At 40.3% G+C, this 16,779-nt stretch overlaps 1 protein-coding gene across 1 annotated transcript in view; it reads right to left on the bottom strand.

The window, feature by feature from the left end:
* OTOG (otogelin) overlaps positions 1 to 16,779 on the bottom strand; it is a 232,290-nt gene that overhangs the window by 69,430 nt on the left and 146,081 nt on the right. Inside the window, exons 34-39 of the mRNA XM_060262032.1 lie at positions 11,388 to 11,502; positions 9,953 to 10,032; positions 5,951 to 9,150; positions 4,123 to 4,291; positions 3,467 to 3,612; positions 2,904 to 2,993 (exon numbers count right to left, since the gene is read on the bottom strand). Coding sequence (XP_060118015.1) covers positions 2,904 to 2,993; positions 3,467 to 3,612; positions 4,123 to 4,291; positions 5,951 to 9,150; positions 9,953 to 10,032; positions 11,388 to 11,502 — 3,800 coding nt within the window. The remainder of the gene's footprint in view (positions 1 to 2,903; positions 2,994 to 3,466; positions 3,613 to 4,122; positions 4,292 to 5,950; positions 9,151 to 9,952; positions 10,033 to 11,387; positions 11,503 to 16,779) is intronic.

The raw sequence follows: 16,779 nt of genomic DNA, 5'->3' as shown, positions 1-16,779 counted from the left end.
TGGTTTTTGAAGAGGAATGTACTATTGTGGAATTTGGTTCAGGATGTACGTGGAGAAACTTAGTCTCACCAGGTTGAACCTTGTACATCGCCTCTTATTTCTCGTGGACAGGTGGAGTGGATCCAGGTTTTATCCATGCCTTCTTCAGAGTGACCACATGAATTGCCAACATAGGCAAAATGGAGGTTGCAGGCAGACTACTCTGCAAGATGTTGTGGACCATGTCAGAGACCGTTGGGGCATCGGGGTAAGCTGAATACCCAGAAGTGGAGGCCATGCGGTACAATAACTACAGGTAAGATTTGGTACCCTCAGTTGGCGAGAGATTGTAGTCAGGCTCTGGTGGTGAGATGGGTGCCTCAGGATCATCTGCAGAGTCTTCTGGAGTATCAGGATCCAAAGAGTCTTCAAGGTCAGAGGCTAGGACATTGAATTTGATGTTGGAGGGATCCAGAGAATTAAAATTGGCATCATCAGGTCCAGACAGTTGTGCAGCTTTGTGTGCAGGTAGGGTCTAATCCAGAGTTGGTATCAATGCAGCATCCACTGGAGTCAGGCAGGTCATCGTAGTGGAAGGTGGGACCTGACATGGTACATGAGTGTGGCAATTATAAAAGTTACGTTCTCGTAAGGGAGAGCGAGACCAGTATGTTAGGTAGGGATCCAATCAATGAATATGAAAAGGTCTGCAGTCAGTGTAGTAACATTGGCCCAGCTGATGATAGGCATCATAGTAGTATGGATTCACCTGGCACCTGAAATTCACACAATGAGGGCAAGAGTCTGTGCAATGGTTTTCTGTTAGACAAAACTCCTAGACAAAAAAGGCAGTGGTTGTGACAATCTGTTGGAGGGATCTTAGCACTGCAAAATCTGCAGCCCTTAAAAAATGGAGCTCCTTCCATATGCTACCCCTTAGGAGACAAAATTTATGAGAAGAAGGAAGGGGAAAAAGTGGAGGGGAAACCTGAGGAGAAAAATGAAAAACGAAGGAGAAGGGTTTTGTTTTGTTTTTTAAATCAATCTGGGAGAAAATGAAAAGAAAATCTAGCAAAATTGCTGAAGTGATTGAGAGGAGAAATTCTGTCCAGCTAGCAGGTGGTAAGGAAGCACCTGAATCAATGCCTGCTCCCTGGAGCTGAAGAAAATCGCACTGAAAATCTAAAGTTGAGGAAGTACAGAGCAGGCCTGCAAATAGACCATAAAGAAGATCACATCAGTCCTGGACCCATTCCAGTTCGGCTTCTACCCCAGCCATGGGACACAGACAGTTTTGGTTACCATCACAGATGAGCTCTACAGACAGCTGGCTTGAGATAGGTCAGAGCTGCTGGTGGTGTTGGACCTCACAGCAGCATTCAACATGATTCATCACGACCTTCTGAACCACTGCCTTGCTGACATAGGAGCTAGGGGAGTAGTCTTGCAGTGGCTTACCTCATTTCTCCAAAGTTGGGGACAGAGGGTGCTGCTGGGAGAGAAGGTATTGCCCACATACCCTAGTATGTGGGGTTCCTCAAGGGGCAATCCTCTCCCTGATGCTATTAAATATCTATATGTGCCCCCTGGCCCAGCTGGTGCAGAGGTTCAGGCTGGGATGTCATCAATACACTGATGATACCCAGCTTTATCGGCTGATAGGTGGATGGCCAAACACTGCCCCAGAAAATCTGGCAAAGGGATTGGAGGCTGTGGTGAGATTGTTAAAACAGAGCCAGCTGAAACAGTATTATTATAAGATGGTGGTTCTGTGGAGATGCTGGGGTGGAGAGATTCCGGCTTGAATTGCCAGCTCCGGCTCTTGATGGTGTGTCCTTGAGACCAGCACCCATCATCAGGAGTCAGGGTGTGATACTGGATACCTCTTTAACAATGGAGGCCCAGGTTACTAACGTTGCCAGACTGGTGATGCTGTCCCCCGCCACACACATTGCACCAGGTCAGGCAACTGGCCCCCTACCTGTCACACCTTGATCTAGCCACTGTAATCCATGCAACAGTCACCTCCAGATCAGATTACTGTAACTTGCTCTATGTGGGCCTACCCTTGAGGCTGACCCAGAAACTCCAGCTGGAACAGAATGCAGTGGTGCTGCTCCTTACTGGGACAATGCACACAGCACATATCCATTTTGTGCTGTGTGAGCACCATTGGCTTCTGTTGGAGTACCAGATCAGATTCAAGGTTTTGATATTGACTTTTAAGGCCCTTAATGGTCAGGGACCTAAGTACCTTCAGGACTGTCTCTCCTGGTATACTCCCAGAAGAGCATTAAGCTTGACAGACCACTTATTGGTGGTCTTTGGCCCAAGAAACGTCTGGTGTCCTCAACCAGAGCCAGGGCTTTCTCTGTCCTGCCTCCAACTTTGTGGAACTCTCTGCTGAACAACACATGTGCCCTGCAAGATGTGCTACAGTTCCACAGGGCTTGTAAGGCAGAGATGTTGTACTAGGCATTCAGTTGAGGACAGCGACAGTCCTGTCTTGGCACTCCCACTTCCCTGCCCTTTCCCCCATGAGATAGCAGCACTGTTGGGATTTTAACACTGTCTTTAGTTAGACTGCTATGTTTTTATTGTCTTACCTGACTTTATTTGATGTCTTATATGGTCATGTTGTACACCACTCTGAGCCTGGTTCTACTGGGGAGGGCAGTTGATAAATTCAATCAATCAGTTAATTAATTGGATCTTCTTGTTGAAATGTGTCTCTTTTAGCAGCTGGCAACTGAACAGTGCAACACCCCTATTAAGCCCATTAATGCCAATGGATTTAGAACACTATAACTCTGTTTAGGATTGCAATGTTAGTTACTACACCCATATTGTTGAAGTACATGCAAATCATGGGAACCGAAAAAGTCAGTTTTGACTAAAACTATATCAGAAGAATGAAACTTTACCTTTCTGTTTAAATGGTCAACAATAATTTGGTTAGATGAATATGTTAAATTTAGTGATGCCAGACACAGCTGATTAGAGGCTAAAATGCCCTGAATGGGAACAAAAATATAAATTTATTCCAGAGTTAAATACATAATTGACTTTAATAGCAATACCAAATAAAGATAAATGTTGCATGAAATTATACCAATTATTACATTAGCTTTGCAACATTCCTCTACTGAACAGCCAATTTTTGTCTGTTACTTGCAGAATAAAGGAGAATGAAGAGAAGAATGGCTTAAAAGTCAAAAATCCACAAAATACCTACTTGAGTAGATCCCATCTATATAGGTTAGACCTACAGGTTAGAAAGCTATGTAGCTAAATTAATAAACCATTAGGTAAATATCATATTTAAGGTTTACAGAATTTAAAATATGGCTCAGATCCAGTAACATGCATATGCAGCAATATACAGCAGCTGTTACAGAAAATGCTGTATACAGTTACACTCAGCAGTGCAATTACTGTTATATATGCCCACTGACATTATCTAGAAACAAACAAAAAAACACATTACCATAGGCATGTTTCTGCAGACAGAGACATGGATGCTTATAGTTTCATCAGAAGTTTGGGCAATAACATAGGATGCTTCCTTAAATAAAGCCAAATGGTGCCCATCAAAGGTGATATAGCTCAGATCAGAGAAGAGTGTGCAACGACCTGATTAAACAAAATAAGGACCCCTGCTAATTTAATTAATTTTGTAAAACTGGCAACAAGCTGCTGCAAAATAAAATATATGAATGCAATCATTCTACCGCAAAAATACTTTTCTACTCTTCTTATTTAAACAAGCTTTAAGGGCTCCATATTCCATTCCAATGAAACTGCCCATAAAGGGATTAAATTTTTACTTGTCTTTGAAAACAAATATTTGCTGTAACAGAAGCCGTAAATTACTCAACATAATTGAGTTCTTCCTATTCCTTCCATCACTTACTATTTCAATGCTGTGATGCCAAGTCCAATTTAAAAGCAACAACAAAGCTAAACAGAATAAGTATACCTTATTTATTTCAACAAAACTAACACTTTATGAGTACATAATTATGGCATGCAAGCAATTACTAGCCCATATTTAAATTCACCATATATGTTCCTGTTAAGAGAAACCTTTTAGGCTGCTTGTGAACTCAAATGCAAAATCTGTATTATATGATTAAGACTTACATGCACATTCCCATTTGGGGCAGCATTTATCTCCATTAATTTGAACAGCAAATCCTAGAAATCCACAGGCAGGCTGTGTTGCATTGTATGGACAGTTCTGTGATCTGTTAACTTGGATCAGTTGTCCATTCAAACAAATGTGCTTTATGCATTCATTCTCTGAAATTGGCTAAGAAATATTTTAGAAAACATAGGTTACTAATTATTAAAACAAAATTCAATAAAACAATGCTTACAAAAAAACCAAGAAGGGGCTCATATTAAGAATCTGGTCAAGGAGAACATTTACACGTTACAATACCATGTGGTAGAATAGGTTATCAAATTGATAGCTATTATACTGAGGACATAGCTCAGTATGCATGAGTAGTATTTGCATCCTTCTTTTCAGAGTCTTGTTCGTGTCAACACATGACTATCTACTATCTGGTATTTTGTCTATTAAAAAAAACTGACAAGAAAAATCAAAGTAAATGATTTGTATACAGAGAACATAAACAGTAAATAAAATCACTCTTTGTGCTTTCCTTGACTCTTTAACGTATTTCAAATCTCTGATTATTTCCCCAATGTAAATTTTGGAAATTATGTGGTCTCATCATTTGTAGTAAGGTACATACTGTATTAACATAAATATACAACATATGCAAAGCCACCTGCAGATATCCAGTGGGAAAGTGAGTATCATACCTGGAGGCACACATTTGTCTTACCAGAATGCAAGCTGGGTTTTTTAAAAGTAAAAGTGTAACTACAGATATGAAACTCATTTTCTCACTAAATTCAGAAGAGGCCTTGCATACAGCATACATTTTAAATGTATGTAAAATATGTCTGCTTCAAGTTGGGGTAATATAATTTCAGAGATACACACCAGAACAATCATGACATATGGTGCTTCTGAAAACTGTTTCTTTCTTAGCTCATTCTGCAGGGATAGCGACTTTGATTAGGTAAACTTCAACTGATGTAGACAAATAAATATGTAGACAAATAACAAGTCCTTCGATGTAGACAAATAATCCCTTTCAGACTTCTAGCATTACATTTCAGGTTTTTATAGGTTAGAGAAACACCTAAATTTGTATACACCTGCCACATAATGGGTCCAAGTGTCTTCATACAAAGAGAAAACACTCATATGACTGGGACATGATGGGCCCATCAAGATGGGCACGAATCAAAGTACGAATCATGATTTGTGCCTAAAATAGCTGATTTGTGGTTTGTTCAGAATCAGTTCAGGTACTCATGCTATGCACAATTTACAAAATGAAGCAGCTTGGTTTTTCGGCAGTTTGGATGTGTTGTTATCAGCGGGAGATCCTCCTAGCATGCTGTGATGTGCCTGGCATGATGTCACCTGGAAGTGACACTATTGCGCCAGGCACATTGCCTCAGAAAACATGCCTGGCATGAAGGCATCACTTCCAGGTAATGTCATCACACTGGACATGTTTGTGGCGTGCTGGCACTTTCTAGCCCTCCTGAACCAACAAACCACAATTTGTTCAGAATTTTTTTAAAAAATTAAACAAACCACTGATTTGGGCAAACCAAAGCACCACAAAATGAAACAAACCACCATTTTCGCATTCTATGCCCTTCTTTAGACAAGATAACTGTTACTTACAGAATGAAGTTTGAGTCCACTGGCACATTTAAGACCAACAAAGTTTTATACAAGGTATAAGCTTCTGTGTGCAAGCACACTTCTTCAGATACAGTGAAACAGAATTTCTTCAACCATTACAGATGGAAAGGGGGGGGAGGTTAGGTGCCAGAAAGGGCCACTTAAAAGTTACTTACAATACCCACTGTTACTTACAATACATGTTGGTAATGTCACTTTTTCTCTAGATGGCATAAAAACAGATGCTCTGACTGCAGAAACTGCTTCAACTGTTGCTAATTCCACAGAATGTTCTGCAGTAGACTCAGATACTGGCATGGCAGATAAATAAGTGGGAATGGATGTGGCAACTGTAGCATTTGGAAAAACTAGAACTGGTAATAAGCTTGTTGAAGATGTGAGCACCTCTACTGCAGATGGTGTCTCAAATGTTGTGGTTAGGATAGTAGAACCAAAGGAAGAAAAGGAAGGTGACGGTTTAGTGGGCAAATACAGTTCAGGAAGCTCTGTAACAGTTTTGGTTTCTAAAGCAACAGAAGATATTGACAACAAGGATGTTGGAACAGGTTCTCTTATCCCTGCTGTTTTCTCTGCTAATGATTTTGTGACACTCTGTGTTGTGAGACCACTTATTTCCAGAGATGCTGATTCAGTTGTAAAATGTGGGGTAGCTAGTGTCACACTAAGTGCAGGGAATGCTGAACTATAGGAAATAGTAGGAAGTGGCACTTGTTTGGATAAAGGTGAAATCTCTGTGGCACTCTTGCCCAATGATGTGATTGCTGTTGATGCTACTGGAGTTAAAAATGCCCCCTCCTGTGACTCCATCTGACTCACAGCTAGAGTTTCTGGAGCTTCCACTGTAAAAAATGAAGATGTTGTTGACTCTGATAAAGGGGTAAACTCTTTGAGAGTTAATGCTTGCTTTGTAGTAGATGAGCCAATTTCTGACTTTTCAGTAGGAATCAAGTCCACTGCTCCCTCCTTTATTGTAGTTAACGGCAACAGTGTTGCAGTAACTTTAGATGTGGTAAACAGGGGTCTTTTGCTGGAAGTCAAATCAGTAGCCTGTCTGGTAGATGTAAGTAAAGTTGTCTTTAGACCCGTATCAGCTTTTGGAGTCTGTGGTATTTCTTTTTTACTTGTTAAAGGAACTTTTGTTGTAAATACTGAAACAGCTGAAGGAGCAACCACTGGTTCTGAAGTACTCTGGAAAGGGAAGGATGTTGCAACTTTGATTGCTGACTCAGTTGTGCTAAAAGTGCTTGTGGGGTGGATACTTGTTTTTGCTACTTCAGGTGGAAAGTGATAGACTGTAGTGGTACCTCTGGTTATTAAATAAGCTTTAGAAGCTGGTGAAAAACCATGCCTCCCAGTTGTTTTGGTCATAAAAAATGGAACAGAGAATTCTTCTTTCACATGGGAAGAACCCCTTTCCATTGGAGAAATAGGAACAGAATGTGTAGCTTCTGGAGTTGTGGATAATATTTTTGTCTCAATTGGCTGTTTTGATGTGTGTGGAATTTCAGGCATTTTTTGTGTTAAAGTATGTGGAGAAACTGCCGTCTCTGCCAGGTATAGTGAGGTAGAGAGGGATGCCAGAGGAAAAGCAGCAGAGGTAGATAAAGTCGATATTCCTTTAGTTGATGCTACTTCTTTGACAGTTGCTAAGTGGCTGCTGAATTCAGAATATGGGAATAAAGTAGCACCAGTGTCACTTAAAGCTGCCTCTACTGTCAATTTCGGAGTTGATTTTGAGGTTACTATGCGTCGTAACTCTGTTGTAAGAGGCAATACTGAAAGAAAGGATGTAGTTTTTGTTGTTACTGGATGTTGTGTAGCAACCACTGTAACATGGGATTCAGGCAATGGAGGTACTAAACTAGTTGGAATCAAAGTAGTAGGCTCTATTATGGGTATACTAGTGATTTCTTCTTTTTGCCTTGTGCCAAGACCTGTTGTCATAGCATGCAGAGAAAATGAATATTCAGTTGTTTGAACTGGTTCAATTTTTTTAGTTACTAGTGGAACTGTTACAGCCATGTCTGTGAATTCTTTTGTGAAATCAGATTTTGTCACGCTGACAGGCTGTGGTACAGCACTCATCTTTGTAGTTTTCAAGAACAAAGGTTCTTTGTATTCTGTAGATGTTTTCTGGGACACTGAAATAAGCTTTGGGAATTCTGAAAAAAACGTTGTTTTAGAGACTACTTTTGTGAAGGGAGGTGTTGCTCTTATGATGTGAGTTGTAGCAGGATATTGGGTTCCTAAAGTAGTCACACTTTCTGTCTGATTTGGCTGTATCGGTGGGAAATATTCAATTATCCCAGTTTGAAAAATTCCAGGGAATTTGGTAGAAAGAATATCAGGTTTTGAGGTTGTAGTTGAATATGGAGAACTTGAGGGATGGGTAGATGAACTTCTTGCTACTTGTGCCATTTCTTTTTTAGCTGTTGAAGAGATTGAAGCAGTTTGTACTGTAATAGGAAACTGAGTAGGTACAGGAATAACTGTGGTTTTAATTCCTTCCTTAGTTAAAACTACTGTTGTTTTTGTTGTTTCAGAAGGAACTGGCTTTAGTGCTGATAAAGTGGTAAATAAGGGAGCAAATGAAGTTATGGTGACATTGGCAGCCAATATAGGAGGTTGACTTATGCCAAGTTTTGTTTTGTCTGCAGTTGTTGTTCTATTTATTTTGGATAAATATGATGAGATTTCCAAAGGCATCATTGTGGTTGTTTTAGTAAAGAACTTACTTGTTACTTCTGTTATTGATGTTGCTATGGAATAAGCTGCACTTTCTGTAATTTTTTCAGGTTTTGCTTGCTTCTGCTCTGTAGGGTAGCTTGGAGTGCCTATTACTTTAGTTTTGGATACTGCTGCAGTTGTGACTGGTGATTCACTGTCTGTAATAATTGATGGAATCCTAATAGTACTTACAGTAGAAATGTTTTTGCTATCTGTTCCAGTAATTATGGATGTTGAAGGGGTTGCTATGATTGTTGTACTACTTGTCTGTTTATCTGGCAATGGACTTGTAATGGCAGTAGGAGACACAGGAACTTCAACAGAAGGGAGACTAGATTTTGGGGGTAACAAAGCTGTACTTGTATGCAGAGTGGAATGTTCTGAAACATTTGGTACTGCAGAGGTGGCTACAAATGTAGTAGCTGGTAACAAAACTGTAGAAAACTTAGTTCTTTCCTTTGTTGAACTGAATTGCCACTTTGATACATCCGTTGTTTCTCTGTCCTTTGATATGGGCCTTGGAGATGTGGTTCTCTCTTTACTCAAAGCTGCTTCTGAAGCATGCAGAGCCACTGAAGATGTATGTAAAAATGTGAGTGTCTTTGAAGTTGATGGTAGAAAATGAATTTTTGTTGTAGGCTCTATACCTAAAATAAGACAAAAACATCTGTTGTTTCCTGAAGATGTAACAATTTTATTTCATAAATGTGTGCTATAAGGGTTATTTGTGACTACATATTTAATGAAGAAATTCATTTTTAGCACTGAGCTGACTCTCCTTTCCTGGCAACCACTAAAAAACTCCACCCCTTCCCCATCACTTCACCAAATAAAAGGGTGCCAGAATATCCTTTCCTGTACAACACATATTTCCATAGATATCTAAAGATCAGTGCTAAATATAAGATAGTATGTTAAACCTAAGTCAAATATGTTTTTGTTCAATCCTGAAACTCACTGAGTGACATCTCTCTAATCTATTTCATTGATTTATAATGAAGATAAAAAGGATAACACTGATTTCCTTGGATATAGATGTGTTAAAGAAACATTTTGGGGACCAATATATAACAGAAGAGGTGCTTCTGTTATCCTCAATGGTAACATATCTGTTCCATCATAGCACAAGAATTTTTTTTGCTGCTCCTTATAGCTATGGAACAGCCTTCCAGAATGGATATAAAACTAGTGAGGATATAGTGAGGATATAAAACAGCTATTTAAGAAACTTACAGGGCAGGTTGAAGGTTCTGGATGTGAGCTCTGAAATTTTTATATGATACATTCTAATTATTATAACAGAATTTTAATTTTGTACAGTATTTCTTGTTGCTTCCCATCTTGGATCCCGACAATGCTGGGAGAAATGTGGGATACAGAACTACCCTGCATATAAACAAACAACTTCCCTTTTCCAGAGCATAAGAATACAAACTGTGCTGTACATACAGTCTTCAAAATAGACACATCGTTGAGTGACTTCATCCAAAACCATATATAATGGACACATGGGTACACATCCTTCCACTCTAAGAAAAAAAAAATCAGATTGCACCATATAGTATGTTAAAACAAAACACCAAAAAGTACTCTTTCAGTCCAACCACAAGCTGCTTCACCAGGTATATTTGCATTTAATCTGGCTTCATTTTCAAATCAAGGTATTTTAAGTTGTTTAGCAATTACAGGACTAATTTGTAAATCATTTTAGATACAAGAGCCTCAGCATTATTACTATTCCTCTCATTAGCTCACACTGTGGCTGGTCTAGTTTCCCATTCTGCTAAATTGAACTAATTCATGCACAACGTAACATAACCTTTGGAACAAATGCATAAACTTGTATAAAGTTGACTATTTCCATTTGGAACTGGCAAAAAACCTATTACATACTTGAACAAAATTGTGTTGCTTGTTTATTGGCAAACAACCTCTCATGGCTCTTCTGCATGGAAAATCAAGAGGCACTATTATGTAAAGAATGGGATCAAGAACAGTGGACATTAAGGATGACATTCTAACTCTCTGAGGTCAATGCCAATTATTAAGCAGTTACGTTAGCAGGACTGTGAACAGAGCCCAATTCATCACTGATAACCTTAGGATCTCTTTAATATGGGAAGTTACAGAAGATACTTTTTTACAGCATGCCTGAGTAATTCAAGGACATCACCTTGCTACTGGGTATCCTTACTACTGTAGCTATGGTCTGGCAGCTTCTTCCAATACAACTGTACTCAGTGCAGTAGGAGAAAGCTCACTTTATTTCATTTCCTTTTTACACAGTAAAAGATTATGTTTCAGAAAAATGATTTTATTTGCTAAGTTCCTGATGTGTGTATTAGCTGGGCAAGGGAAGGAGGAAGAGAAGGAATGCAATCAATTCTGTCCTCTGAAAAGAGTGAGTATAAAGGAGTGAAGTTTGTTCGTAGCCCACAGAAGGGAGCTGGCGGCCAGTGACATGACTAGCCTGGTGCACGAACAGCAGGGGGAAGGGGAGTGCAGAAGAAGGTTATATAAGGCACCATCACTCGGCTCCCTACCTCTTTAACTCACCTGCAGGATGATCTATGCCTTTTGGTTAAGGTGGCATACAAAGTGTAATAAAATGGGGAGAGGGAGCTCCTTCAGCTAAAGTGTGGGTACAAACAAGGATGCAGCTTTGCAGACACCCATCCACTTCATGAACCTAATTCAGACTGAAAGAAAGAATCCATACCTCTGTCTTTTTGTGGTTTATAATACAACATTATAAATACCTGTATAATTCCTCTTGAGCCACAGAAATGGGTGTGATACTAATAAATGGTAAGTAAGTAAAATGCAGCTTTGCAAATGGGAAAATATATTAAAGCTAAATATATATGTATACACACATACTTACTTGGGTACAGTCTGACAGTGTTCTGCCAAAGGATCTCTGCATGTCTTGAAACAAGGACTTGTACAAACATCATAGCGCCACTCACACGTAGAGTGTACTAAGCTAAATTTTGTATCTAAAAATAAAGTTGTGAGAGTTTATTTTTAATCACATTCTCATATTTTCTCTTAAATTCTTTAAATAAGCAGAATGAGCATGCAACCTTAAATTACCATTATAGGCTCTTGCTGAGACTTGCTATTTAATCATACATTCCTTCAGTAGTCAATATAATAACATGTTTCAGACAGGAGGGACATTTCTCATGGAGGTATCAATAAAGAACAAAGAGAAACTTTTTAAAAAAGTGAGAGGGAAAGGAGAATAAAATAACAAGTGTTGTGTAGTGGTTAGGATGTTGGAACTGGATTCAAATTTCAGTTGGTCAGGGATCTCACTGAGTGACTTTGGGCAAACTATTTACCCTGCCTTGTCTGCTTCACAGGGCTCCTGTGAGCTCCTCGGTGGGCAGGCAAGATAAAAAATGTACTAGACTTATTTTAAAAAACAATTTCTGAAGAGAGAAATGTGTTATTAGAGACACCTTCCCAGTACTACCATCATTATTTTCAGTTTCCTAGTACTTTTAGTAATTTTAAAGAATGTAGCCATAATAAAGAATAACTTTATACTCTGCTTTTCTCAAAAAGACTCAGGTTGGCTTTGTATGTTAAAGTTGGCCTCATGATGCCAATAAATGATATTTCCAGGATTTGGGGGGGGGGAGGTTGTCTCACACACTGAAAGCCAGTTTGGTGTAGTGGTTAAGTGCTCAGACTCTTATCTGGGGAAACTGGGTTTGATTCCTCACTCCACTTGCAGCTGATGGAATGGCCTTGGGTCAGCCATAGCTCTGTAGGAGTTGTCCTTGAAAGGGCAGCTTCTATGAGAGCTCTGTCAGCCCCACCTACCTCACAGGGTGTTTGTTGTGGGGGAGAAAGGTAAAAAGAGATTGTGATTGCTCTGAGACTCTGAGATTCAGAGTGAAGGGCGGGATATAAAGCCAATATCTTCTTCTTCTTCTGAATAAACCATGGTGGGCCAATTATTTGTTGAGTGCATGGACTGCGCCCATAAGCCAATGGGAGAGCTCCTTTTGGCAACCACCATAGGGAAATTATTATTATAGATATGTTTACTGCAGCCAAAGCAGTGGCAGCAAAAGAGAAAGCAGAAGAATATCCAAATTGCGAGAACTGGAAAGTCAAAATGACAGAACATGTTATAATGGCAAGACTAACAACCTATATAAATACAAAAAATTAAAGAATTTGAGGAGAAATGGAAAACCTATTATGCCTTAGATCAAGGTTGAAGAGAGCAGATATAAGCAACTATCAAACTGGGTCTGGTCTGTAAGAAGTGACTGAAATATTGTTGTTGATTTGTCAGAGTTATCTTTACTTGTCAATATACTCAATATTTTATAGATGCTTATTTTGTTAAAACGTCTTACTGATATATTTTATCTGTTTTTTGCAATTATAGTTTAAGGTATTTTAAAATCTCCTAAAAACTAATATAGTTCAATTTAGAAGGAAGCAGTACTTGAAATTATATTAGAAATATTATTTGAAATTACAGAACCATTAGTTTTAATCTAATATAGCTTTTAAAGTAAACTGGGGTATAGTATATGAAAATAGAAATATATTTATTTCATTTTATTTTCCTCTGTAAAGCAATTTCATTGAATGCCCACAAGTTCTTGTATTGTGAGAAAGGGAGAAAAGTACTTCTTTCTCTACTTTCTCCATCCCATGCATTATCTTTTAAACCTCTACCATGTCACCCCGCAGTCAATGTTTCTCCAAGCTAAAGAGCCCCAAGCGTTTTAACCTTTCTTCATAGGGAAAGTGTTCCAACCCTTTAATCACTCTAGTTGCCCTTTTCTGCACTTTTTCCAATGCTATAATATCCTTTTTGAGGTGCGGTGACCAGAATTGCACACAGTATTCCAAATGAGACAACACCATTGATTTATACAGGGGCTTTATGATACTGGCTGATTTGTTTTCAGTTCCCTTCCTAATAATTCCCAGCATGGCGTTGGCCTTTTTTATTGCAATCGCACACTGTCTTGACATTTTCAGTGAGTTATCTACCATGACCCCAAGATCTCTCTCTTGGTCAGTCTCTGCCAGAACACCCCATCAACTTGTATTTGTAGCTGAGATTCTTGGCCCCAATGTACATTACTTTGCACTTGGCCACATTGAACCTCATCTGCTACGTTGACGCCCACTCACCCAGCCTCAACAGATCCCTTTGGAGTGCCTCACAATCCTCTCTGGTTCACACCACCCTGAACAATTTAGTGTCATCTGCAAACTTGGCAACTTCACTGCTCACTCCCAACTCCAAATCATTTATGAACAAGTTAAAGAGCATGGGACCCAGTACTGAGCCCTGCGGCACCCCACTGCTTACTGTCCTCCACTGTGAAGACTGCCCATTTATACTCACTCTCTGCTTCCTATTAATTAGCCAGTTTTTGATCCACAAGAGGACCTGTCCTTTTACTCCATGACTCTCGAGCTTTCTAAGGAGCCTTTGATGAGGAACTTTATCAAAAGCTTTCTGGAAGTCAAGGTAAACAACATCTATTGGGTCTCCTTTGTCCACGTTTGTTCACCCCCTCAAAGAACTGTAACAGGTTAGTGAGGCAAGATCTTTCCTTACAGAACCCATGCTGAGTCTTCCTCAATAACCTGTGTTCATCAAAGTGCCTACTCATTCTGTCCTTGATAATGGTTTCTACCAACTTTCCCGGTATTGAAGTCAGACTGACTGGCCTGTAATTTCCCGGATCTCCTCTGGAACCCTTTTTAAAGATGGGGGTGACATTTGCTACCTTCCAGTCCTCAGGAACGGAGGCAGATTTCAATGAAAGATTACATATTTTTGTCAGAAGATCCACAAGTTCAACTTCGAGTTCTTTCAGAACTCTTGGATGTATGCCATCCAGACCTGGTGACTTATTAGTTTTTAATTTGTCTATCAGTTGTAGGACCTCCTCTCTTGTCACCTCAATCTGACTCAGGTCTTTCAACAACCCTTCCAAAATTAGTGGTTCTGGAGCGGGCAAACACTTCTTGTCTTCCACAGCAAAGACGGAGGCAAAAAATGCATTCAGCTTCTCAGTCATTTCCCTGTCCTCCTTCAGTAATTCTTTTACCCCATGGTCATCCAAGGGCCCCACTGCCTCCCTGGCTGGTTTCCTGCTTCTAATATATTTGAAGAAATATTTATTGTTGGTCTTTATGTTTTTTGCAATATGCTCCTCATGGTCCCTTTTTGCCTGCCTGATCACAGTCTTGCATTTGATTTGCCACAGCCTGTGTTCCCTTTTATTAATCTCACTTGGACTAGCTTTCCATCGCTTAAAGGAGTCCTTCTTACCTTTTACAGCTTCCATTACTTTGTTTGTTAACAATGCAGGCCTTCTCTTGTACCTGTTTGTGCCTTTCCTAACTTGTGGTATATATTTTATCTGAGCTTCTAGGATTGTAGTTTTAAATAGCCTCCAAGCTTCCCCAAGGGTTTTGACTGTATTTACCTTTCCTTTCCGTTTCCTCTTCACATGCCTCCTCATCTCAGAAAATTTACCCCTTTTAAAGTTAAAAGTGGTTGTGCTGGTCTTTTGGCGCAACTCTCTATTTATGCAAATGGTGAAATCAATAACGCTATGGTCACTGCTCCCAAGTGGTGCGATCATTTTTACATCTCTCATCAAGTCTTGGGCATTACTTAGGACCAAATCCAGGATCGCCCCACCCCTGGTAGGTTCTGAGGCCATCTGCTCCATAGCACAGTCAATGAGAGCATCAAGAAACTCAATCCCTTTCTCTCGACCAGAACACATATTGGCCCAATCAATCTGCGGGTAGTTAAAACCACCTATTATGACACAGTTTTTACGTTTAGCCACTGTCTTTAATCCTTCCATCATATTATAATCATCCTTTATCTTTTGATTTGGTTGGCGATAAACTTCCATAGTTAAATTTCCTTTTGGGCCCTCTATTTCAACCCAAAGCATTTCTAGAAAGGAATCTAATTCTCTGACCTCAGTCTTACTGGACTGTATACCCTCTATGACATACAGAGCCACCCCACCTCCAATTCTTCCCTCCCTATCCTTCCAATATAACTTATATCCAGGAATCACACTGTCCCACTAATTCTCCTCATTGCACCAAGTTTCTGAAATTCCCACAATGTCTATGTTTTCCCCCAACACTAAACATTCCAACTCACCAATTTTACTTCGAACACTTCTAGCATTTGCATACAAACATCTATAATTTCCCAGGCAAGCTAGGCCTGCAACCTTCCTCCTGCCGCCTCGAGACTTTGGCAGATAGTCCATACTGTTTGTCACCATTTCAGTGGACAACTCTGATCCATTACCCGGTAGAAAAGTAACAGCTAACCCTTCATCTCTATGAGACGAGTCCTCCTGAACCAGAGACATTTCATCTCCTGTCGGCTTTCCCCTAAGATTTAGTTTAAAAACTGCTCTGCCACCTTTTTTATTTTAAGCACCAGCAGGCTGGTTCCATCTGGGGACAAGTGGAGACGGTCTCTTTTGTACATCTCCCGCTTGTTCCAGAGAGCATCCCAGTGCCTAACAAACTTAAACCCTTCCTCCCTATACCATCGTCTAATCCACACATTGAGACTTCTAATTTGTGCCTGTCTCTCCTGCCCTGCACGTGGAACAGGTAGCACTTCTGAGAAGGCTACCTTGGAGGTCCTGGCCTTAAGTCTCCTGCCTAGCAGCCTAAATTTTTCCTCCAGGACCTCACGACTGCATTTCCCCACATCATTGGTTCCAACATGCACCACGATCATTGGCTCCTCCCCAGCACTATCAGCCTATCTACTACACACATAATGTGTACTACTTTCGCACCAGGCAGGCAAATCACCATACGGTCAGTACGCGGTTTTGCCACCCAGCTGTCTACTTGCCTAAGGATCGAATCACCAACTACCAAGACCTCCCCTCTCTCCCTGCCGAGGGATGGTTCCTTGGTGTGAAAGGATATCCACTCACCAATTAAAGAAGAGGTCCCTTCTGAGGGCGCATTCCCCTTATCCTCAGCCTGGTGCCCTGTTCCCTCTCGACCCTCATGCTCCCTGGCATCAATGGGGCTGCCATGTTCAGAGTGAGGCTCATCTAATACAACCCCGAGAGTCTTCCCTGAGTGCCTAACTGACTGTCTCTGCTTCTCCAGGTCCGCCACCTTGGCCTGAAGGATACGAACTCGTTCCCTGAGGACCAGGAGCTCCTTGCATCGAGCACACACTCAAGACTTCTGTCCTATGGGCAGATAGTCATACATGT

The sequence above is a fragment of the Heteronotia binoei genome, chromosome 21 (assembly GCF_032191835.1).
Source record: "Heteronotia binoei isolate CCM8104 ecotype False Entrance Well chromosome 21, APGP_CSIRO_Hbin_v1, whole genome shotgun sequence".
NCBI lineage: Eukaryota > Metazoa > Chordata > Lepidosauria > Squamata > Gekkonidae > Heteronotia > Heteronotia binoei.
This window is presented reverse-complemented; position numbering and strand designations above follow the sequence as displayed.